The sequence below is a fragment of the Phoxinus phoxinus genome, assembly GCF_949152265.1.
Source record: "Phoxinus phoxinus genome assembly, chromosome: 7".
In the NCBI taxonomy this organism is placed as follows: domain Eukaryota; kingdom Metazoa; phylum Chordata; class Actinopteri; order Cypriniformes; family Leuciscidae; genus Phoxinus; species Phoxinus phoxinus.
The window spans coordinates 7,348,337-7,374,039 of record NC_136882.1 but is presented as its reverse complement, the minus strand read 5'-3'; the positions used below and the strand labels follow the sequence as shown (position 1 = coordinate 7,374,039).

The 25,703-nt window shown below is 39.3% G+C and overlaps 2 protein-coding genes across 4 annotated transcripts in view; both read right to left on the bottom strand.

The window, feature by feature from the left end:
- dync1i2a (dynein, cytoplasmic 1, intermediate chain 2a) overlaps nt 1-3,764 on the bottom strand; it is a 114,440-nt gene extending 110,676 nt beyond the window's left edge. Inside the window, exon 1 of the mRNA XM_079619805.1 lies at nt 3,754-3,764. The gene's annotated coding sequence lies outside the window, so the exon portion shown is untranslated. The remainder of the gene's footprint in view (nt 1-3,753) is intronic.
- The window catches only part of ppp1r9ala (protein phosphatase 1 regulatory subunit 9A-like A), a 76,182-nt gene continuing 51,901 nt past the window's right edge, over nt 1,423-25,703 (bottom strand). The window contains exons 6-20 of one of the 3 annotated variants that reach the window (XM_079619802.1): nt 22,175-22,298; nt 20,208-20,366; nt 20,076-20,129; nt 19,757-19,986; nt 16,066-16,162; nt 15,900-15,978; nt 14,416-14,567; nt 14,052-14,316; nt 12,371-12,422; nt 12,158-12,229; nt 9,556-9,754; nt 8,337-8,381; nt 5,716-5,832; nt 5,126-5,314; nt 1,424-2,838 (exon numbers count right to left, since the gene is read on the bottom strand). In XM_079619802.1, the coding sequence (XP_079475928.1) occupies nt 2,680-2,838; nt 5,126-5,314; nt 5,716-5,832; nt 8,337-8,381; nt 9,556-9,754; nt 12,158-12,229; nt 12,371-12,422; nt 14,052-14,316; nt 14,416-14,567; nt 15,900-15,978; nt 16,066-16,162; nt 19,757-19,986; nt 20,076-20,129; nt 20,208-20,366; nt 22,175-22,298 (1,993 nt within the window). In that variant the 3' untranslated portion in view covers nt 1,424-2,679. Of the gene's footprint in view, nt 2,839-5,125; nt 5,315-5,715; nt 5,833-8,336; nt 8,382-9,555; nt 9,755-12,157; nt 12,230-12,370; nt 12,423-14,051; nt 14,317-14,415; nt 14,568-15,899; nt 15,979-16,065; nt 16,163-19,756; nt 19,987-20,075; nt 20,130-20,207; nt 20,367-22,174; nt 22,299-25,703 lie in introns of all 3 variants that reach the window. The other 2 variants (XM_079619803.1, XM_079619804.1) reach the window with 2 other exon arrangements.

The window sequence follows — 25,703 nt, the reverse complement described above, 5'->3', positions numbered from 1 at the left end:
AAACACGGCGAGTGGAGTTTAGACCAAAAAGCTCTATTTTTGTCTCATCAGACCACATGACCATCTCCCATTCCTCTTCTGGATCATCCAGATGGTCATTGGCAAACTTCAGACGGGCCTGGACATGCGCTGGCTTGAGCACGGGGACCTCGCGTACGCTGCAGGAGTTTAATCCATGACGGCTTAGTGTGTTTCTTTTTAGACTGTGGTCCCAGCTCTCTTCAGGTCATTGACCAGGGCACGTATATGGATGTAATGTATTCAGGTCATTGACCAGGTCCTGCCGTGTAGTTCTGGGCTGATCCCTCACCTTCCTCATGATCATTGATGCCCCACGAGGTGAGATCTTGCATGGTGCCCCAGACCGAGGGAGATTGACGGTCATCTTGAACTTCTTCCATTTTCTAATACTTCTTGCGCCAACAGTTGTTGCCTTCTCACCAAGCTGATGCCTATTGTCCTGTAGCCCATCCCATCCTTGTGCAGGTCTACAATTTTACCCCTGATGTCCTTACACAGCTCTCTGGTCTTGGCTATTGTGGAGAGGTGTGAGTCTGTTTGATTGAGTGTGTGGACAGGTGTCTTTTATACAGGTCACGAGTTCAAACAGCTGTAGTTAATATAGGTAATGAGTGGAAACAAGGAGGGCTTCTTAAAGAAAAACTAACAGGTCTGTGAGAGCCGGAATTCTTACTGGTTGGTAGGTGATCAAATACTTATGTCATGCAATAAAATGCAAATTAATTATTTAAAAAATTATACAATGTGATTTTTATCTCTCACAGTTGAAGTGTACCTATGATAAAAATTACAGACTTCTACATGCTTTGTAAGTGGAAAAACTTGCAAAATCGGCAGTGTATCAAATACTTGTTCTCCCCACTGTATGTATATATCGTCTGTGCAAGGCGTAGGACCCTAAAATGTTTGTCCAATGTGATGTCCTCCCTGCCTGTCAGCATTTCCACACCGTTTCCACACCTCCACACTCCTGCTCTCGCAGACATCACACGTCATCAGAGCGTTTCATGCTATGCAGAGTTAGACAGACGTCAGTCACTGAGAGCCACAAACGAAACCGCAGCCGTCTTCAATTCCTCCTGAACCGAAACAACCAGCTTATGCTGAGTTCTCATCATAACTACTGTAATCTAGAAGAGATGGAAACCCCTGATGGTAAACTCGGAGCGGTTTGTGACTCAAATTTATGCGTTTCAATGGCAATGACTCTCTGAAGGGAGGACGGGATCTCGTGCTTTCAAAGCTAACTCGCTAAACTGCTAGCCTCTCTGAAATTGCCTACCCTACCTTTAATAGGTAACTGAGCTGTGACTGAAAAGGCTTTCTAAATTTTACGATCTGAAACTGTTTTATACTGTAAAAGAAACCACAGTTTGGATTGAACACACACACACAATCTTTTCTCCGAGAGGTGAAAGCATTTATTTTGCAGCTTATGCACTTTGTACCAGATAGAAAGCTTGATTTTGTCTGACAGTCTTTGTGTCCAAAATCATCTATTTTACAAGGTAGAAAAATATAACAGAATCATGATGACATGAGCACAGGTGGCAAGCTTACAATCATGATAATCCAGTATTCATTACATCCTTTGTTATTAGTGAAATTCAATCTGGGTGATGGAAACTAATAAAACGATGCTATATTTTGTAACAATTAAGTATTTTTGCACCACATCCATAACATAAAAAGCAGTAACCGTCCAAATAAAAACAACCGACAGTATGTATTCATCAAGATTAGATACACAAACAGCGTTCACTGAGTTTCACTCTCTGCTTTTCAGAATTAGCAAAATGGTTTTAACCAACAAGCTATTCTACTTAGTAGAAAATGTGTACAAAAGTTAATGTCTTTTCCTTAAAGCTATGCTAATCGTCGTGTATAAAATATTTCATTTGTACATTTATAAACCATGTTCCCCTTTGTTATAGTAAAAAATATAGTGCTCAATATCACTCGACTGTACAAGGTTCCAGCGAAAAGTACTAAAAATACAACATGAAATCTTTTTAAAAGCACTATTTGTGCCGCGAAGTTTTGAAAATAGGCGTCTAAATATTTATATATCCCTTAGTGAGTGTTTTTAAAGCCCCTACAGTGGTTTCATAAAATACAATTAAAACTAATAAAAGTTTTGGTCAGCTATACATTGGACAGCCATATTCATTCTCTCACAAGCTAGTCTAATAGAAAAATCACGGCGAAAAATCATTTTCTTAATCAGTATTTTGTCTTGATTTCATATTCTCTGAAAAGAAAGAAAATAATTTTTTCAGAGAATATCAATTAAATGTTTTTTCTTTACTGGCAAATTAAGCTTTCATTTAAACAAATGTAAAACAAAAAAATTGTTAGCTTCTTATGCATTAATGGTAAAAAGACAAAAATACGGTTTAAAAAAAAAATGGGTAGAGTCTGTAAACGCTTTTCTTGTTAAATTCACTACCTCTAGATGAACATGTATATTCTGCTCATATGTGTGTGTGAAGATGTTGTCTTAAGCAGCTTCATTAGTGTTTCAGCACAGGTTATTACTGACTTACGTGAGGATATTCACTGACAGTGACGGCTCGTGTGTGTGTGTGTGTGTGTGTGTGCCAAACATGAATGAAAGGAGATGAAGAGAAGAAAGCGTGACACGGAGCATCATCCTCTTCAGCAGAGCGAGTCAGTGCTGGCGGGCAGGCGTCCGCTGCGTCTGGCCTCTTTCTCACGCTTTTCCCGCTGTTTCTCCATCTTCTCCTGCACTTTCTTCATCTCCTTCAGCTTCTTCTTGATGACGGCGCGATCATTCTGACTGGACACACCCAGAGCCTGCGGGAGACCGTTTCAAAACACACAAGTGTATCAGCAGACCACAGTGGCATTTAGGCATTTATGGCTGGCAAAATACTAGTAAGCACCGTCTTTAAAGGAACACTCCACTACTTTTTTGGAAATAGGCTCATTTTTCAGCTCCTCTAGAGTTAAACAGTCGAGTTTTACCGTTTTTGAATCCATTCAGCCGATCTCCGGGTCTGGCGGTAGCAATTTTAGCATAGCTTAGCATAGATCATTGAATCTGATTAGACTGTTAGCATCGCTCTCAAAAAAATGGCCAAAGAGTTTAGAGATGCGTAATAATCCAGGAACTGTGCTGCCTGAAAATAGTCCCCAGCTCGGTAACTTCCAACGTGACCGGCACTAAGTGTGTAATATCATTGCGCTGCTGGTACGGCAGCAGTTCCTGGATTATTACGCAGGAATGAGAGTATAGTTCCTAGTCATATTGGCCTAGAAAATCACAACTTTTCATTTTCTGTCGGTCTTAGTACACGATGTAACTACAGAAGTTTTAAACAGGAAAAATATCGAAACTCTTTGGTCATTTTTTTGAGAGAGATGCTAACGGTCTAATCAGATTCAATGATCTATGCTAAGCTATGCTAATGCTGGGTACACACCAAAAGATAATCGGGCTGATTTTGGGCCGATTTCCCCCCTTCCGACAATCCTAGCTATGTCCCGGTTATCTTGATGGTTCTACAGATTATCTAATCAGATTTTCCCTTGCTGTGAAGTGTTAAGAGGGTCCGAACCTGCTCGGAAGAACGTCGGAGGCGATCGCCATTCGTAAATATTCAACATGTTGAATATATAAGATCAGAAATCCTGATGTGTCGGGGGGAACCTCGAGGACAAACGCACGCACGCTCTGGAGATTATCACGTGAAACGAAACAATATCCAATCAGAAAGCGAGATGATGGAAGACGGAAGCATAATAAACGTAGTTATGGCGCACCACAAAGTTAAATTTATCATTTTTTCCCCGTGAATTTTCTGTGAAAATCAATATCGCAATTTTTTCCTGCATATCGTCCGCTTTGCTTATTCTGAAGTCTCGCGAGATTTCCTGTGTTCACAGTCGAGACTCTGGTTGAAGATCTGTTAGTGTGTGTGCTGTCTAACCCACATCATGGCACACCACACACTATAGGAGCAAAACGGTTAAATCTAGGATTTTTTGTGCTCATGTTTGTGGTCTATCACAGTTTGAAAATCCTATAAGATGTTACAAATCTTTTGGTTTGTACCCAGCATAAGCTAAGCTAAAAGTGCTAGCGCCAGACCCGGAGATCGGTTGAATGGATTCGAAAACGGTAAAACTCGACTGTTTAACTCTAGGGGAGCTGGAAAATTAGCCTATTTACAAATAAAGTGGAGTGTTCCTTTAATGTTGTAGTGATATTAATGCTTTTTTTAAATCTGGAGTTGCATTTTGAAATAAAAAGAAGTGTACCAGGCCTTCCCTGGCAAGCACAGCTGTCAATCATGACGTTACATCCTACTTTAATAGCATCAAATAACCAACTAAAACCAAACATATTGGAAAAACTAACACTTGAACATACGCCAACAAAAAAACTAAAATGTATTTGCATTTTTTTATTTGACTCACGTCCCATTGGATTACATGGAGAGGTTTATGAGCTATACTGCAGCAGGACACCAGGGGGAGATCTTTCTAAAAGATTGTGCTTTCCTTTTTGCATTCATATCATAGACTGTCAAGCCAAAATATCCCAGAAATAATTTCATGTCACTATTGTTAAGGGTGGGTGATATACTGGTTAAAGGGATAGTTCACCCAAAAATGAAAATTAGCCCATGATTTATTCACCCTCAAGTCATCCTAATATAAGTGTATATGACTTTCTTCTTTCAGACGAATACAATCTGAGTTATATTAAAACAAGTCCTGGCTATTCCAAGGCTATTTATAATGGGAGTCAATGGGTATATTTTTTTGGAAGTCCATCAAAGCATATGGGTAACCAAACAGTTGCTGGACCCCATTGACTTCCATAGTATTTTTTTTTTCTACTATGGAAGTAAATGGGAACCAGCAACTCTTTGGTTACTGATATTCTTCAAAATACCTTCTTTTGTGTTCAGCAGAAGACAGAAACTCATACAGGTTTGAAACAACTTGAGGATGAGTAAATTATGGCAAAAAAATATATTTTTGGGTGAACTATCCCTTTAAGATCAGATTAGAAACAGTTCTCATCAGAATATGACCGACATCATATCCTCCTCCGAGTGCTCAGCACGCTCACCTTGAGTCTGTCACTGTCCAGGCTCAGGAGCTGATGTCCATCGATGGCCTGTGTGCTGAACTCAGGTGTGTACTGATCCATGTTCATGCCCATCAGCCAATGACACACCTGCTGGGACGTCCAATCAGAGACCGGACGGGTCTGCCAGTGATATTCCTTCCCTCCAGAGCAAGGCTCCTCATCCAGCATCTAACACACACACACACACACACGCGAATCTCATGAAACCGGCCAGATTTTACCTCAAAATCAAAAAAGAAAAGCATATTTTGACCATTTGGCCCTTTCAGGACCATAATATTCATTACAACTAATAAACATTTTCACCCCAAATTCTAATACAACACCAAAAAACGCACAGCATGTGAATGATTGTTCATGCGACATGCATCCGATCCTCTCGTCATGCAAAACTAACACTACTGACGACAGACATGAAATGGGATCGCCCTCAGCACACGCATGCAGCGCTTCAGAGTAAAACTAACTCCACGAGCGAAGGGATCGAGACAATACTTGACCTTCCAGAGGACCCTTTATACGCCACAGGACAGCCATGCAAACGAACGTGACGTCTGGTCTGCACTCACCTCGCTGGAGGAGAAGGATAACGTATGAGAGCGGCCCGACAGGTTGGGCTCCACCACCAGCCCAGTAAAATCTGAAGCAGGGCTGCTATGGTTCGAATCATCTAGCACTGACAAACTCTGGAACGGGCACAGAAAGCAGGATTTGTTGTTATCCAAACACAAAGATTGGGGGATTTTCAGCTCTTTACGCCTAGAGAATGAGCTGATGCACAGCCGCAGAGCACCTCATAATCCACGAAGATGACTAAAACACACACACATTCTGGTCCCGCTGATTGTACTGTGTGTGTGTCTATGTGTGTGTGTATGTACAGCACACTATTTACGGTATCATTATTTCGGTCTTACAATAATTCAAATGATCTCAGAAGTACTAGGATACAAGTTTATTGTATCAATTAAATCACCAGTAGGTGGCGACAAATGACTTATAAATGTGTTTAGCGTTGAATGATTAATTTAAGAGATTCGTCTAAAAACGCTGATTCATCCAGTAAATGAAACAAGTCATTATGAGTGAATAAGTGAATCATTCACATTATAACTGATTTTTTTCTCCTGAAAATAATAGGTTTTGTCAGAACCTCTAAATTACACACTATTTTAGTTTAGTTGTCTGTTCAAAATAGTGGGAGAATCATGATCTCTATTTTAAAAAAAAGTACAAATAAATAAATATATATATATATATATATTCTCAGTTTATCCAGAATCGTGCACCTCTACTTTTTACTGGTTTCTTGAATCAATTCGATAAAAACTGAGTTGTATACAAACATTTAAAATTGCACATAAGGCAGGTTGTATCTTAACTTTTAAATTAAATGATTATGTTTCTATACTCCATTTGTTAAAATATAAACATTTACAGAATGGTTGTTTTCCTGAAAGATTTATTAGACAGTAAACATTACTAACAGCTTGAGTAAAAATATAATGAATATGCAATATACTGCACATATTTTATTACAATTCTCCTCTAGTTATTTTTTATAGCTAACGAGATATGGTCATTGAATGGCTTTTCTGAGGTAAATGTAACATCAACATTGTTTACAAGTGGTTTTATAGACGTCTTTCTGCAGTTGAACAGCGACTACATCAGACATTTCTGTAAGTTACAGTAAAGTAACAGTAAAGTAACAGTAAAGTAACAGTAAAGTGTAAAGTTACAGTAAAGTAACAGTAAAGTTACAGTAAAGTAACAGTAAAGTAACAGTAAAGTAACAGTAAAGTAACAGTAAAGTGTAAAGTTACAGTAAAGTAACAGTAAAGTTACAGTAAAGTAACAGTAAAGTAACAGTAAAGTAACAGTAAAGTTACAGTAAAGTTACAGTAAAGTTACAGTAAAGTTACAGTAAAGTAACAGTAAAGTTACAGTAAAGTTACAGTAAAGTTACAGTAAAGTTACAGTAAAGTAACAGTAAAGTAACAGTAAAGTGTAAAGTTACAGTAAAGTAACAGTAAAGTTACAGTAAAGTTACAGTAAAGTAACAGTAAAGTAACAGTAAAGTTACAGTAAAGTTACAGTAAAGTTACAGTAAAGTTACAGTAAAGTTACAGTAAAGTAACAGTAAAGTTACAGTAAAGTAACAGTAAAGTAACAGTAAAGTTACAGTAAAGTAACAGTAAAGTTACAGTAAAGTTACAGTAAAGTAACAGTAAAGTTACAGTAAAGTAACAGTAAAGTTACAGTAAAGTAACAGTAAAGTTACAGTAAAGTTACAGTAAAGTAACAGTAAAGTAACAGTAAAGTAACAGTAAAGTAACAGTAAAGTTACAGTAAAGTAACAGTAAAGTAACAGTAAAGTTACAGTAAAGTAACAGTAAAGTTACAGTAAAGTTACAGTAAAGTTACAGTAAAGTTACAGTAAAGTTACAGTAAAGTTACAGTAAAGTTACAGTAAAGTAACAGTAAAGTAAAAGTACTGTTTCTTCCATCATTCCTTCTGATGCTCATTTACGTTTATTTCATGCTATAACTAGTAGTAAAGAGGAAGAGATGATCGCTTTATGTGCAGCTTGAAGAGCGACACAACCACACGTTTGAATTTTGTGATAAAATTGACTTTGTTTCTTATCAACAGTAACTAAACTAAAGCTCATTGCGATTACTGGATGGGAAGCGCGCTACAAATAATTTTGAGGTTTTTTTTTTTCATGCATCAACAGAATCGATCTTGGGATTTAAGAATCAATATCAGTTCATCAAAATGAAAGTACAGCCCTATTAATATTGCATTATATACCCAACTCATATCGGGTCAACCCCCACCTACCTACAACTACAACATAACAGCACACACTAAACTAAACCAGATAAGCAGCGTAATGCATCTACAAGCAACAATGTTGTAATGACAATAGAAGCCTGTATTTGGAGATTGGAAAAATTATAATTTGAGGGGAAAAAAAGAGTGATTGTATAAATAAATCTGATTGAATCATAAGCAGCGTCATGCATCTAGTGCACTGCATTCAGAACAAACACACACACACACACACTAATGTGATTCTACAACTATCACTGCTAGACACTAGGTGTGATATCCAGCTAATCTCACTACATTGCTAGATTAAATTTGAGCGTCTATGAGAGAAAATAATATAATATACTGTACCAAATCTAAGGAGCGACTGAACAGAGAAGACCAGGAGAGGTTTGTCTGTTCGGGGAGAGGGGTTAATAATGTGACATGTCCCAAACACGCTTCTGAGCACACACACGGTCTGCTTATTGATCACATCCATACGCCTGCAGACTTCATCCCAGAACACTTCCACACGGCTTCTCCTCAGCATCTCACACTTGAACAGCAGCTAAACCAAGTCCAGCTGGATGCCAGATGTTTGCCGTTTAGTTTTAGTCGTGTGTTGCAGAAAGCTGGTTAGTTCTCCCATATGACTCTCTTTTACAAGCGCTGATATAAACTAGACCGAGTCAATAGTATACACTACTGTTCAAAAGTTTGGGATCACCAAGTAAAAAAAAAAAAATCATATTTTTATTAGGAAAGGATGCGTTAAATCGATCATAAGTGACAGTAAATACTTTTACATTATTACAAAATATTTATATATTTCAAATTATATTAATCAAAGAATAATGAAAAATACATATCTTAGTTTCTATAGAGATATGAAGCAGCACAACTGTTTTCAACATTAATAATCAGAAATTAGTGTCAAATCATCATATTAGAGTGATTTCTGAAGGATCATGTGACACTGAAGACTGGAGTAATGATGCTGACAATTCAGCTTTGGTCACAGCAATAAATTACATTTTACAATATATTCAAATAGAAAACAGTTCTTATAATATTTCACAATATTACTGTATTTTTGATCAAATAAATGCAGCCTTGGTGAGCAGAAGAGACTTCTTACCAAACCCAAACTTGTGAACGGTTTGTAGATGATGGACATTTTTTTAATGAATATGAATCATGACACACTTTGGTGTCCCTTGACTTAAAAAAAAAAGCCTTAAATGCACAGATCTCATGTTTTTGTTGTGAGAAGCATTAAAGATGTGTTAGATTTGATATGTAGACATTATGATTTACATATTATTTATCCCTGAAACTACAAGGATCAATATACTAATTAAGTGATGATACCAGATAGTGATGTCAGAATTCACATTCCACATAGTAAGAGAATTGCTTTATAAACGGTGTCAAATTTCCATACACAAACTCAGTCAATGAATAGGTTTCGAAACTCCTTTAGTTTTAAATTAAATAAATTATATAAAAATACTAAATTAGTTGTAATCCCTGCCAGAGAATCATGAGGTTTCTTGCGCAGACCTTGCGTGAGAGAAGCAGTTCTCACCTTGTTCTTGGAGTTGTGTGTGTGTTCGCTGGCATCTGCAGTGGTGTATGGGAGACTGCTGGTGGAGGACGACGGCTCTCGGTCTCGCTCTTTGTCCTTCTCTCCAAACCAGGAGAAGGGCATGCAGGTGGGGATGGAGGTCATGGACTCTGAGGGGGACACCCGCACCCCGGACTCCTCCAGTAACTCTGCTGAACCCCTGCGACACCAAGACCAGACATGAGAACAGACAATACACACACAGCTATGTTTTTACTTTCAGGTAAAAAGTAGTGTAACGCGCAACTACTGAAAATTTGGTAACGAAAAGTAGTTCCTTTTTCAATTGACCTATGGCTAAGCCACGCCCCCTCCACTCACTCGGACAAACGGTCAACATTCGGTGACGGGCGCTATGGCAACGGTCACAGTAGGAGACATTTCACAGGAGGCAATTGATGATTTTTGGAGACAGAAAGATTATACATCATCTCGAAGGGACTTAACTATGCATTGGAGGGTTATATTAATAATTTTATTGTTGAGAAGGTTGATGAAAAGCTTCAGCTCCAGGCAAAAATGTACAGGTCACAGTGTAAATATGTTAAACCGCAAAAACAAAAACAAAAGTTCCCCAGTTGTTTTGGTAGAAATTTGCCTAAAATGTTGTGCTTCAATATGTAATTAATGGTTCATGATCAAATTAAATATGTACAGGTCTAAGTTGCATACGTTTCCAGGACAAGCCTTTTTACCATCTTTACCGAGAGTAGCTTACCTCTCCGTTAGTTTGGTGCTACAGTATTTACATGAATCGTTCAGCACAACATTGCTAACATCTGTTATCTCGGTTATATACAGATATGTTAATGAAGCTAAGTGACATGATGTACAACGCAGCTAGAAGCTAACGTTAACGTTTTCTAATGTTTTAGGCTAACGTTAGAGATGTTAAAGATAACGTTCAAATACGTTGTTGACTTTTCTAAGAACAGATGTAGACATCCTTCTTTAATTTATCCACGTGTAGTTGGTGTAGTGGTCTACCGCATCCCAGCCTCTCGGGATACCTAGCGTTGGAGTTGCATGTACCCCATGCACACCGTTTGACCATTTTAAACTTAAAATGACAAGAAAAAACATAAAAACGAATGAAAACTGACTAACTGGAATGCATTTCAATGGACGTGGAGGCAGAGAATGTCTGAGTGTATTGGGTTAGCTTTGCACACTGTGATTGGCTCATCGCGTTTGGGGGCGTGGCTTAGCCATAGGTCAATTATTGGCGCAACGTTACTTTTCCCAGGGACAGATTTGACAGCGACACTGCCTTCTCAGCAGCGCACGAGCTCCGCACGGTACGTGACAGAGGCTGGTAGCAGAGCAGTCATGGCAAGCGAGAAGCAGCCAACGCTAATTTTTGAGGGATGGAGGTATTCCCACTACCACTCAGATGCGAAAGAGAGCTCAGTTCAGTACTCGTGCGCTGCATAGCTGTCTATGTACACGGCTGAGCAATCTGGTGATAAGTGCATTTTCCAGCATGATGGAGCGCCATGTCACATAATAATGAAGTGCCTCGGAGATCATTACATTTCAATACATTTTTGATCCGTAGCCAGGCAACTCCCCGGATCTTAATCCCACAGAGAACCTGTGGTCAGTCCTCAAAAGGCGAGTGGACAAGCAGAAGTCCACAAATTGTGATCAGATTGCGCTAATAAAGCAAGAAGGGATCGCCATCATCAGGATTTGGCCCAGACGCTGATATCCAGCGTGACTGAGTGAATTACAGAGGTTATGAAGATGATGATTCAACACTGTAAATATTGACTCTTTGCATACATTTAACTTTTTTTGCCAATAAAAGCCTCTAAAAGCGGCACCCCCCTTTTTTAATAGACATGAAAATGCACATTCCGAACTTAAATGGTTGTAATTCAGGAATGCTTTGGAATATAGATGTAAGATTGGTCTTGTTTTAAAGAAGACATTTGGCAGATTTTTGTAGAAGTGAAATACGCACGGTGGATGCTATCTTTTGAACTCTTGGCATGAAAACAAACTGAGGTTTCTACCATTCTTTCATGATTTTTTTTATGTTCATCACGATTTCAAAATAAAGGTCTGAACACGCCTTAGGAGTATGAAAATATTCTTGTTGCAAATTGATAAATTACGGCTCCTCTGTAATTTACTTTGAAAATCAGTCACCAAATATGTAAACTAGAGATTGTAAGCTTTCAAATGATATATAGTTTGTCAAGATTAGTTTAGGTTTAGTATAGGATATTACTGTTTTAAATATGTAATGGCTGTGCCAATATAAGGGGTTATAAAAAGCGTATCATTGGTTTCCAGCATACCATCAAAAACGTGAACAAAAAAAATCTTCAAATACAGAAGCAGCAAACTTTGCAAAACACAAAATTTTGGTTCTTTACAGAGGACCAGATTTGGGAAAACAGCTTTCACACTGACAAACCTCTAATATCTAATGGATTTGGATCCACATTAAAAGCTGAATTGTAAAAATGTCATCAGTGTGTGTGTGTGTGTGTGTGTGTGTGTGTGTGTGTGTGTGTGTGTGTGTGTGTGTGTGTGTGTGTGTGTACATGTGTACCTGCTGTCCAGTGACGCCCTTGTAGATTCTTTGTTCATTTTTTTCCCCTTTCCTCCAGATTTCCTTAAACCACTATCAGAAATTAACATGCATTATATACACACATTATATACATTATATAACACAATCCATAATCAACTTACAATAAGAAAAAACCGTAATTGCACAGTAAACCATTAGAGGCTCATTTATTTTTTTGTTTATTGCACCAACCCAAAATCTGGGAATCTTCTTTTGGTTTTTCCAGCTGCATCATTAGACTCGTCTGAAATGAATAACAGAAATGTATCAGCACACAAACACAGACACACATCTGATGGCCAGGCCAACATGGATTGGTTTGCATTGATCTTGTTGTAGTAATGAGAAAACTCTTCAGTTGGATACTTTAACAAGCCATTCCCAGTGCAACATCTCTAGTGGTCATGGGTGCCAGTCTAAAGGCCCGCTCACACTAAGAACGATAACTGTAAATATAACTATAATGATAACTATAGCAGCGTCCAGACCAGTTTTGTTGTCTGCCGCTTTAAGCGCTCAAGCTCTACAGAGATTCTGATTGGCTGTCATTGTGTTTATCATTCATCAGCTGGAAAAAATCATTCTGAAAGTGATTCCAACGATATCATTTCTCAGTGACGTTATCGTTATAGTTGTGGTGTGAACTCGATTATTTTATATTCAGAATTGACCGTTCGCAAAAGCCCTTAGTTATTGTTACTACGCCTGTCAAACAATTGAGAACCATAGCCATGGCTGGGTTGAGATCCATACATTAAGTGATTGGTTTTGGAGTAATGCAGCAGACATATCCTCCAGGGCACGACAGAAAGTATAGACAGAATAGCGCACGGGAGCACATGCACAAAACAGTTTTGTAAAATTATATATCAATCATTTTTATTTGATCATATATCATTTTATAAAACTGTTTTGCGCATGTGCTCCCGCGCGCGCTATTTAAGTCACAACACTGCAATCAGAGGACGCGCTGAAACATTAACTCTCGATGCTGTTCTCTTCATTCATAACTCAGCCGACTGAGAAGGATATATTTGTGTAAATAGTTGTGCAACTGCACGAACTTTGTTTTGAAGTTTAATGCTTGAGTTCCAGAGGAATTTGTGACTGTGTTCCTGTTCAACCACATCAAAGTTTCGTAATTAGTAAGTCCGTGCTCTTTCTCTTTTTTTCCTCTTGTTTGCTGACTGATGAGGGGGCCGCAGTGCCGTAGTGAAACGGTGTTTGTACATGTAGCCTATTTTTTAATAATAGTTGCAAGCAATCATAAAATACAGCAAGTTTTAAGCCCGTGCAGACCTCACTGCCATAGGCGATGCATCGTTGCACTATCTTGCTGAAATCGGAATGTTTGACGGAGGTCCTTCTCCTTAGTTACAGTTGCTGAGCTAGGATTGGACGAGAACCGTTCGAGGGCGGGGTTTTGCGAACGGTCAATTATTTTTAGAACAATACAATATGTTTATCGTTATCGCTCTTGATGTGAACAGGCCTTAAAACTTTCTGGAATGTTTTTGAATCTCGTATAAGATTATTTAGGCGCATTTCTGTGCATATTGTCCCATTCAAACTGTGATTGGCACAAATTTTGTCATGCGTTTGTGCTTTATTTGACATTCCTTTCATGAATTATGTCAGGCAACACAGTCAGGACGTGCAAACAAATGCCACTATTAATTAATAGATAAAGTTTTCCTTAAAGAAATGAACACTTTTTATTGAGCAACACTTAATTATTCAGAATTTGGAGACAGAACTATCTGTAGAATAATTACTGAATAGGTCTTTTTTGTATCATATTGCTGTTGCTAGGCGGAAAATAGATAAATGTAAAAAGCTCCATGCTAATGGGATCCTAAATCCAGCAAGTTACCTTTGACCTCTTTGCCCTTGCCTTTGGACTCTCTCTTCTTCACGTTCCTCAGGAAGCTGGAGGGGGAGGAGTCTTTGGGGGGCGAGAGGGCGGGGCCCTGAGGATCCCTCTGCACTGATTGGCTGCTGCTCGTAACAGATCCTTCATCCTTCATCGGGTGGTTTGCAGGGGGAGATATGGCCACCGGCAGGGACAAACTCTCCTGGATTGATCTCCTACGAGTCGGTGGAGAATCTGGACTCAAAGACTCGCTCTCATCCTCACCCTGACGAAGAGACAAGCGCATCCAACGTCAAAGACATGAAACGAGATGAATTGGGTTTTTAGCAGTCAACGGCTCATGATATCTCGGGCTCTTTGTGACCTGTGCTTGTCCCGTCGGGGAGCTGAGCGTCTCTTTCAGCTTGCTCCGGGACGGGGGCTGGCGTCTGGACCTCTGAGCCAGATGGGCTCTGGCACGATGGGCGCTGGTGTCCAAACGCTCCGTCTCGGGAACCACCTCACTCCAGTCCGCTCCTGGAGAACAATCCACTGATCATCAACCAACGCTTTTGGAAAGCTCTCCAATTGTCTAAATTACTCCCTCATTCCCTGTAAATGTGTTGTGCTATATACACTGTGGGCAGAATTTAAGACGCTCTGGTCCATTTGTACACAGTTTTCTCAGGGAATTGAATTTCCGTATATCTGTATGTCTGGCTGAGCCGTGTTTGTCTGGATCAAAACATATTTTGAAAAAATAGAAATGTGCGGTCTCATTTGCCCTACCTTATTGCCATTGCCCAACCCTACCTTACGGCATGCTTTAAATGCTGAATTTTTCCATTTTTAGCTAAGCAGTAATGATACATTATTATCACTGTTAAATGGTTATTTAACAATTAGCCTACATTCAGTCCTGCATTAATAATTCAGTTTGTTTATTTGCACTTTATGTTTATTTGTTTCATTAACTCAAAATGTTGCTTTATGAAACTTACCTACATTCAAATGTTGATTAAAAAAAATAATGCATGAATCTAGAATAAAATAAAATGTAAAAAAAGAGTAGTGTCTACTCTTTCTTTTGATATATTGCATCTTCAGATATTCATTCAACAAAATATTCTGGGGGCCACGAAACTTTTGTGAAATTTATTAAAAATGCTGGTGCTTGTTGGAATTTTTTTTTTCAATAAGACAAATCACACATTTATACCCACAAACAATTAAAAACAGAAAAACATCAACAAAACATGTTCTTTTAAGGCTCTTCACACTATGTTTAATTTTCAATTCATAAAGGCTAAAATAAATAAATAATAGTTTGCATCAATGGACATTACTGTCTGTCATTCAACATTTCTATTGTCAAATATTGTCAAATTAAATGCTCAAGCCGTCAAGTGATTCGAGTGTCTTTGGGAAATGTCCCATATATTACAATAGCCGCACGTTTTAACACACTACTAACTATTATTAACATACTATCTAATATTGTGACGTGTTCGTTCCCGGAAGAAAACTCAAGACTACTATGTACGGAAGTTGAGAAACAGTGAGCACGGATATAGAGAATATAGAGACTTTTTTCATGCTCAAACAGCAACATTACACACACAAAAGAAAGTTGAACATGTAAAAAAAAAAAAAGAAGCATAATAGGTCATCGCAACACTGAGAGGATTTCCCATGTGAAAAGTCCATTCAGCGTAATAATGCATCTTTCTGGTTGCTGCTACTCAGTTGTTCTATGTTTCTGTGACTGATCCCAATGGTTTTCACTTATAGGCTCAGCTTGACCTCACAATCAGAGAATCCTTCTTGGAATCAGAGAGCTATAAAACAGCAACGAGAGGTTCAACTCACCCGACAGAAGTGCATCTGCAGACTTACTGCCCGACAGTGAAGACTCATGATGACCACCGCCAGATTCAAGCTTGGCCAACTACACCGAGAGAGGTTGACAGGTGGAAGTCAGAGAACATGAAAGCTGTATGTGTGAGTGTGTTTCTGTTCACGTTCAGCTTCTCACCCTCTGCTGCAGATCCTCGATCTGAGCTTTATATGAAGCCTCTCTCTCCTCCAGAGTTCTCCTTAACTCCTCCTCCCTCTGCTCAAACTCCGCCTCTCTACAACACACACACACACACAATCAGAATCTCTGAACTCTTAAGCCCCGTTCACACCGCCAGCGACACGCAGTGACAAGATCCCATTCATTTCAATGGAGCACTGGCGACTTCCGGCGACACGAGCGACAGTGACCGTTGGCGACAGAATGTGGGCGTGTCAAGCGACACGAGACAAGCGACAAAAGTTCAGAAATTTCAACTTTATGCAAATGAGAAGCGATTTTCGCGAGTGACAACCAATAGGAAAGAAGACTTTCAGTGGAGCTCACGTTACTTCACCGTCTCGAGTGCAGGCAAGACAGAGTTCGAGGGCGATTTCACTTTTTTATAACATTCATGGATATAATAAAATTATGCATGGAAAAGAAAACTGTCGACAGTCTCAGTGAGTTTAATTCATGCATTTATCGTCTATTATTTGTCAAATACAAATGACGTTTTAGTCATTTATGACCGTATGAGTGAGTTTAATTTGTTGCTTGATCGATCGTTAATCTAGTAAATGATTTAATCCACTGAACACTGCTATGGGAATATAAAAACACTCTCCCAACAGCACACTGTTTCTTTAGAGCCTATAATTTCTAGTCAAATTAAAATAATATAAAGTTAGTTGTATCACTTGTGATGGAATTTAGTATAGATATGGCCAGACGTCCAGTCAACCAATAACATTAGAGCGACAGCACTACCAACGCCCACAAGCGGCTTCACAGTACAGAGACTAGCGACATACAGAGACAAAATCGCTGGCGGTGTGAACGGGGCTTTAAGCTGCGTCACATCATTCACGGATGTTACTCCATGTTGTGAACAACAAATCCGTTTTCATGCAGCTACAAACAAACATTTTGGAAGGAAAAGTCTAAATATAAATGGAATCAGTAACATTACATAACATGCATAATATTAAAGATGAACGAGAAACTGAGTGTTTTTTGCTATTTAACTGCAGCAAACGGGTAAATACCGGTCTGTCTGGGTTCACGAAACCAATCAGGCTCTGAGTCAGTACTGTGAACACCACTGTATGTACACAGAGATATATCACAACTTATAGGACAGTTTCTGACTGCTAAAATTAGCTTCTCGTTCAGCTTGCCTCTGTCAGAGAGTGACGGATGATCACGCGCGCTCCACTGACTTCACTACTATTGGTTGTCGCTCCTGAAAGTCGCTCTTCATTTGCATAAAGTTCTTAACTTTGTCGCGTCGCCAGACACGCAAACGCCCACTCCCCATTGAAATGAATGTAACGTGTCGCTTTGTCGCTTGTAGTGTGAACGCAGCTTTAAGGAACATTTTAAGCCCCACTCTAAAGGGTTAATTGACTGAAAAGGATTCTCACTCTCATGTCATTCCAAATCTGGATAACTTTCTATTGTGAAACACCGAAGGAAATTGTTCATACAATTAATACATACTGTGACTATTCTACGTGTAAAAAAGGACAAAAAGCAGTAAAAAGAAAAAAAAGTATCACAAAACAAGTCCATACAACTTGCAGACTATATTCCCAGAGTGTAATGTAGCAAAACAAACCTGTGCAAAAACAATTCTGCTAAATCTTTTTGAGTGTACACCAGCATTCAAAAGTTTGGGGTTCTTACTCTTTCTTTCTTTCTTTCTTTCTTGCTTTCTTTCGCTTTCTTTAGATTACGTCTCTACTGCTCACACATTTACTTAAAGTTTACTCCACTTTTTTTTGGAAATAGACACATTTTTCAACTCCCCTAGAGTTATGAGAGAATGATATAACTCTTCGGGAGTTGAAAAATTAACCTATTTCCAAAAAAAAAATGGAGTGTTCCTTTAAGCAAAAACAGTAAAAACAGTTAATATTATTACAATATAAAAGAAAATAAATTTTGTGATGGCAAAGCTGAATTTTCAGCAGTCTTCAGTGTCACATGATCCTTCAGAAATCATTCTAATATGATGATTTGCTGCTCAAGAAACATTTCTGATTATTATCAATGTTGAAAACAGTTTTTGCTGCTTCATATCTTTGTGGAAACCGTGATAGTTTATTTTTCAGGATTATTCGATGAACAGAAATTCGCCTTTGGCTAAGCCACGCCCTAGAATGTAGATTGACCAATCACAGCGCAGCCAAGAACGAGCTCCCTCAGAGGCTCCGACACTTTTTCACGGCGCTCCATTGACTTTAACGCAGGAGGCTCATATTTTTGGTCTCGGCAGGCTATTACGTTGTCGTTTTATAAAAAATATGGTTAAACGTTGTGCCTGGGGCATTTGTAACACAGATACCCGTTTCCCAGAGAGGTTGGAGGGGGGTGTCCGTTTTTTCCCCTTCCCAAAACCGAAGTTAAATACTGACAAGTGTCGTCTTTGGATTAAACTGTGTGGACGTCCTCAGTCAGCGAAACCCCTCAAGATCAACAACGCACTTTTGTGCTCTAAGATACATTTAGCTTTTAACCTTACTGTGAAGTTACACTAGTTAGACAGTTTTATGCTGTTTAGGTTATGATTTCGGTTCTCTGCCCTAATTGTTGATACGCTAGCACACGCTGCTAATAAATACAACTTTATACTCGCGTAGTCCGTTTGCTTTGTAAATAATAACGATTATAGAAGTGAATAGAGACCTACCCAGCTTTGCATGACAGTGTTTCTCCTGATATTGTTAGTCCCAGCCTCCGTCTCGATTAGGATATGCTGTGGTTCATTGTTTGACTGTGACCGTTATGCTTTTGCCTCTATTTGGATGCCTTGTTGTTGCTTGCGTTTCACCGTTTGTCTTGAATAAAGCCTTCAAACGCACACTGCAGACACTTTTGCCTACTTCTATCGGACACTTTATTTGCTGCTTTATAAAAGTTTGATAAAATTTCAGCAGGAAGAGCTGTCACAGCATAAGCCATGTTGATACCAAACTAGAGCTCAGATGAAGTTGTCGGAGGTAGCAACAGTAACTAAGGGGGGCGGGGCTTAGCCAAAGGTGAATTTTTAAAAGAAGTTATTTGTTTTGTTATAGTTGGAAATGGAAATGTATTGTATTTGTATTATTATACTGTACTTTTGATCAATTTAATGAATCCTTGCTGAATAAAATATGAATTTCTGACCCCAAACTTTTGAATGATAGCGTATAAACACTGCTTATAAACTCTGTGGAATACTTGATTCTGATTGGTCAATCGCGCCATCCAGTGATATTTTATCCCCCGATAACAACCGCTGAAAATCCCTTACATGACAGAAAATGAAAACATTAGGTAAGGGTTAATGCCCGACGAGGTGTCCATTGTCAGGTATTAGTGGACGACGGCGCTGCGCGTCGGACGGTTCACGCCTCGCCGTCGTCCACTAATACCTGACAATGGACACCTCGAAGGGCATTAACCCGCTTATACCATGTTCACTTGCCAAATAACACATTTTTAAAACATTAGTTTATATTTTAATTAGTTTTACAATCGAAATCTAACGGTTTTAGAACTCATTTACTAGGTGTCCTACATCACTTTTTAATGGACACCCTGCAGCCAATCAGAATCGAGTATTCACCCAGACCATGGTATAAGTAATATAAATGGAGAGGTTAGTGTTGTCGTCTCCACTCACTTCTGCTGATAGTCTTTGAGCAGCTTCTTGGCTTTGCAGTATTTTTTATCCAGAGCTTCATGTTGGCCCTGCGTGTCGTTGAGCTGTTCGTTGATGCTTCTGCAGAGGGCTTGAGCCTCCAGCCAGTTCTTCTCCATCTGACCGATTCTCTCAGTGTTTTCCTGAACGCTCCTCTCTAGCTGAGCTTCCCTCGCTTCCCACGCCGCTCGCTCCTCCGACGAATCCCTCAACTACATCATCAAGCAAACACTACCGTTAACACACACAGGAACTGGCAAACGTTTGATATCACCGGACAAGATGGTTCATAAGCTCGTACTCTCTCTTTTAGTTCATCTACTTCCGCCTCTGCGATGGTGTGTTTAATCTGGAGCTGAAATTAAAACAGAATATACAAAGAATTAAGGATGGCATTAACTATTAAAAAAAAAAGTGAAATGAAAAGCACTACCTCTTTAAATCTGAACATTAGCTGAGCGGCGTCCATGTTTGATGGCAGGAACACTTCTTCGCTCTCTGGCAGGTCGTACACTTCCACATTCCTCCTGCCGAAACTGGAGCCCAGGATGGCATCCTCCCCCCCTTCCTCCTCATCCTCGTAGTGCTCGTCCTGTGATGATATCAGACGCACAGACATGATGTAACACACACAACAAGAAACAACCAGTCCAACAATGAGCAGAGATGAGAAATAAGTCTGAACAAATATGAGCTGAATAATTTTGCATGGCTGGTAAAACATTAACCATGTAGAAGTGACTGGCAAAACGTACCTGAAAAACAGAGCGACTCACACAACCCGATTTCGATTGTGAATGAACTCACAAATCTGTTTCCTCATTCAACATGGTGCATTTTTACATATTTTTTGCATACTTGAGAACATTCAACAACACAAAGCAGCTCTGAAGAGATTACAGCGGATAATGAAAGCCTGGAGATGCGGCGCACTATTCCAGTCGATCTTCAAAACATCTTCTTTTGAGTTCAGCAGAAGAAAGAAGTCAATACAGGTTTGGAACTACTTGAGGATGAGTAAATGATGACAGAACTATCTTTTTTGGGTGAACTATCCCTTAAACTTCTTTTAAAGGGGTGGTAAAGTATGATTTCACTTTTCTAACTTTAGTTAGTGTGTAATGTTGCTGTTTGAGCAAAAACAACATCTGCAAAGTTACAACGCTCAAAGTTCAAAGCAAAGGAAGTTATTTGCTTTAAAGAAAAGGACTACAACAAACGGCTGGTAGGAACTACACAACATTCCTCCGGGGTTAGTGACATCAGCAACCCTAAAATGTACATAAGCCCCGCCCCCTGAACACAGTCCATGTTGAGAAGAGGAAGAGTTGTTGTAGTCGAGCACATTTGTGAGTCAGCTCAAACTTTAGCATTCATCTTTTCACATGCGATAGATAGAAAGTCACTCTGTGTGCATCTCACAACAGTTCCTATACGAGCGATTTATAGATTATCATGACAGAATATGCTAATTGAAGATAGTTAACTCCACATCAGCAACATAAATTCATCAACTAACCATTCAGAGACGTCCTGTTGCTTCTACATGTTGTCACTTCTTCTTGAGTCTCTCCATCTTTGTCTGACTCCGTTTTAACATTAAAGACAGAACAGTTTCTGTCATGTTAGTGTGTGTGCGTGAGGTAATCGCTGCTGCTAACACAAACAAGCTCTTTAAACCCCGCCCCTCTGCAGCAGCTCATTTGCATTTAAAGGGACAAACACTAAATGGTGCGTTTTTGCAAACCCTCAAAAAGCGACAACTTTAACATACTATTTAAAAATATCTGTGAGGTATTTTGAGCTAAAACTTCACACACACACTCTGGGGACATCAGAGATGTATTTTACATCTTGTGAAAATGGCATTTTACCATCCCTTTAAACTGAGCGGCACGTTTTTTGAACGTCGTGTCACGCTTGAGATGCTGCAAAAGACGCAAGCGCAACTGTCAGACACATCCATCTTCTGCTATGGATTTTGCCAAGCAAAGGTAAATATGACTGCACCTTAAAACCCTCTGACAAGGTTAAAGTAAAGTTAAAAAGGTACGTCTGGACCATGATGTCAAAGTTTAGCATGATCCAGTTAGCCCCTGCTGGTAGATCCCATAACTATACCACTAACTATACAGTCAACTATACCAAATCATGTTTCTTGATTGACATCGCAAACTAAAAGGAAGCAAGCAAATTGGTACACACACTTATGAACTTATAATAAATACACTTCGGAGTCTTTAGGAACTACTATAAGCAATAATTAACATCAACAATAACATACAGAAGTGTACTGATACTAAACTACGGTACAAAAGTAACTCTACACAAAACAATTGTCATATTGAAACTTGTAGAAAGCCTGTGCACAGATGTGTCCAGTAGGTGTGCTTGACTGACCTCTTCAGTAGACTGCTCGTACGCGTCGTCCCCCTGCTGCTGCTGGCGCTCCTGCTCGAGGGTCTCGCTGATCAGACGCGCCACCTCACTCTGAGCGCCTGGCTTCTCTCGGCCAATCAGAAACCTGCACGGGGGAGAGTGACAGCTGAGCTAGACGGACACAGGGATGATTATGTGTGTAACGTATACTGATCTGCTGATCAGATAGAGAGGAAACAACAGAGCCTGTGTGAGTGTGCATATTGTTTATTTGCATGTGGGGAACCGGTAACCTTCGGCCCAGAGCCTACAGAGAAATATGAGCATTAAGAGCATTCATATTTTAGTTAAGCAATTGCTAGAGAGCAAATAGAGCACAACTGTAAAGTCATTCTTGGTGTGTGTGTGTACAGGCCTTTATATTTATCAAGGTCCCGCCCACACTCCCTTAATCCTTACTCTCTTAGTAAGTCCACTACAAATTATAAGAGACACTGGTGCAGCACAATCTCTTTCTTTAGCTGATATTATACCGTTCTCTGTCAAAAGATTCTCTGGTACTGATTAGGGCTTTGACTCCAAAATTTGTTATTCGAATATAATTTGAATATTTAAAAAAATGATGATATTTGAACGAATATTAGGCAGCCTTTAATATTCGAACCTGTAATGGGCATTATTTTTTGTAAATGTGTTTGCTTGAATCGCAAGCTCATTAGCAAGGCTATTATTGGCAGAGCCGGCCTGTCCATTAGGCGATATAGGCGGTCGCCTAGGGCCAGTCGCGCGGGAAGTCATTTTCGACAGGGGGTGCTGGCGGCGGCGGCGGGGTGGGGATACTGACACACAATCAAAGACAGTACAGTTTATTCCCCGTGCTATACAGTTCTGCAGGCTGGGGCGTTTGTTTATAAAACAGGGTGGGTCGTTAGGCAGCTTAGGGGGGTTCGGGGGCATGCTCCCCCGAGAAATTTTGGATTTCTCGGACCTACATATGTGCATTTTAAGGTGTTTGAAGGCCAACAAATTGGAATACAATAGAAGCAAATAATGAATAAAAATACGTTTATTTGTATTATGTACAAACTTTTGTTTCGTCATGTTTTCATAGCTCAATAGCGTTTCGGTGTGCTCAGATGTGCGCGCGCTGCGGTCGCTAGGAAACATGCACAGACGCGCGCGGACATGGATTTCTGTCGCGCAGGAATGTTTATTTTAAAACAACCACAAGTAGATTAAGTGTTCATAAACCGCATAACGGCCAAAAAAAGGCCTAAGTGCCACAAAGTAACAGACTATGCAAATCTGTCTTATCCGAGGGACATTCTTAAACGCTTAACGATCCTTTATATAAATCTGGGCCTGCATGGCGGCAGGAAAAAGACGCAGAGATGTAAGACACCGTGTCTCTACCTTACGATGATTTCGGTACACCAAAGGTACCGGGAAGTTCGCCGGCGGGAACTACAGTAGCTTGTCCTGCTCGTAGTAGTTGCGCAACTTGTGTGTGGGCCGTGAGTGTGCGTGCTGCGTAGGCGCGTCAAGGCACATCTGATTGGCTAATACTACACACTGAAGATAAATTAAATAATTTTTAATTAAATAATAACTAAAATGATCCATCTCTTCATCCCACACACCAAACGTGACATACAAAATGTCGTGGAACAGAAACAACAACCAGAAATATTTATAAGCTATCATTTTATTGTCATCACAGTTTGCCAAAGGGGTGCTGCAGCGCCAACAGGGGGTGCTGCAGCACCCCTAGTTCCCGCGTCCATGCCTAGGGCCCCCCCTCGCCTAGGGCCCCCTTAAAGGAACACTCCGACTTTTTGGGACTTTAGCCTATTCAACTTATCCCCCAGAGTTAGATAAGGCCATACATACCTTTTTCATCTCCGTGCGTGCTATAAGTCTGTTTGACGCACCCACCGCTAGCCTAGCTTAGCACAAAGACTGGATGTAAATGGTTGCAGCTAGCATACTAATCCAAATAAGTGACAAAATAACGCAAACATTTTCCTATTTACATGTTGTGATTTGTATAGTCACAGAGTGTACAAAAAACAAAGTCATATGAGACACAGACATATTTTAACCGTATAAATACTGGGAACTATATTCTCTGAAGGCGAAGCACTGCTACTTGGGCGGAGTGATAACCGCAGCACCTGAGACGCGCCGTGGTGAGGAGCAGAGAGTTCGTTCAGAGCGCGTCTCAGGTGCGCTGCGGTTATCACTCCGCCCTATATTCAGGGGATATAGTTCCCAGTATTTATACGGTTAAAATATGTCTGTGTCTCATGTGACTTTGTTTTTTGTACACTCTGTGACTATACAAATCACAACATGTAAATAGGAAAATCTTTGCGTTATTTTGTCACTTATTTGGATTAGTATGCTAGCTGCAACCATTTACATCCAGTCTTTGTGCTAAGCTAGGCTAGCGGTGGGTGCGTCAAACAGACTTATAGCACGCACAGAGATGAAAAAGGTATGTATGGACTTATCTAACTCTGGGGGATAAGTTGAATAGCCTAAAGTCCCAAAAAGTCGGAGTGTTCCTTTAAACCTTATGACATCTGTAATAATTTATTGAGTAATAATGTTAGTAAAAGCTTGGGTGAGCGCATTAATATGAATCATTGCGTGGACCTTACTAAACATGATACAGTTCACAAAGACGGTAGCTAAAAAAATACCCAGACCCACTACATACATTAAAAGGATAGCTCTGTAGGCTATAGTTCATACATGACAAATTTCCGAAAAAGATAATAAATACATAAGAATAGAATGAATAATATACTAAAACATAAGAAATATACACAGTAGCCCGTCACACTCTAATTTGCATAATACCGCCCGTGATATAGTGGGAGACCTCGAGTACCGTAATTATCACAGTATTCCACCACACTTCTCTCCTAAATGCTCACTAATTCTTTTTTTATGTTTTTAAAAGAAGTCTCTTCTGCTCACCAAGGCTGCATTTGATAAAAAAAACTATTAAAAAAACAGTAAAATTGTGACATATTATGATAATTTAAAATGACTGTTTTCTGTTTTGATATATTTTCAAATCTAATTTATTTTGGAAAAAATTGTACACAACTGTTTTCAACATTGAAAATAATAATGAATGTTTTTTGAGCATAAAATCAGCATATTAGAATGATTTCTGAAGAATCATGTGACACTGAAGACTGATGTAGAAAAGTCAGCTTTCATCTGAGGAATAAATTACATTTAATATATTAAAATAGAAAACAGTCATTTTAAATTATCATAATATGTCACAATATTACTTTTAAAAACATAAAAAATCGTAACCGATCTAAAACTTTTGACCAGTAGTGTATATAATTTATTAATTTTTTATGTACATTTTATTTTATTTCTTTGAGTTTCATCATGTAAATATTTTTTCCATATGTAGGCTGTTGCTACACTTAATACACATTTATAAACTTAAATATTGAAATTGTCGTCTCATGTGCTTTCTCTTCCTTCATACAATTGTAATGCCAGTTTTTTACTCGAGTCG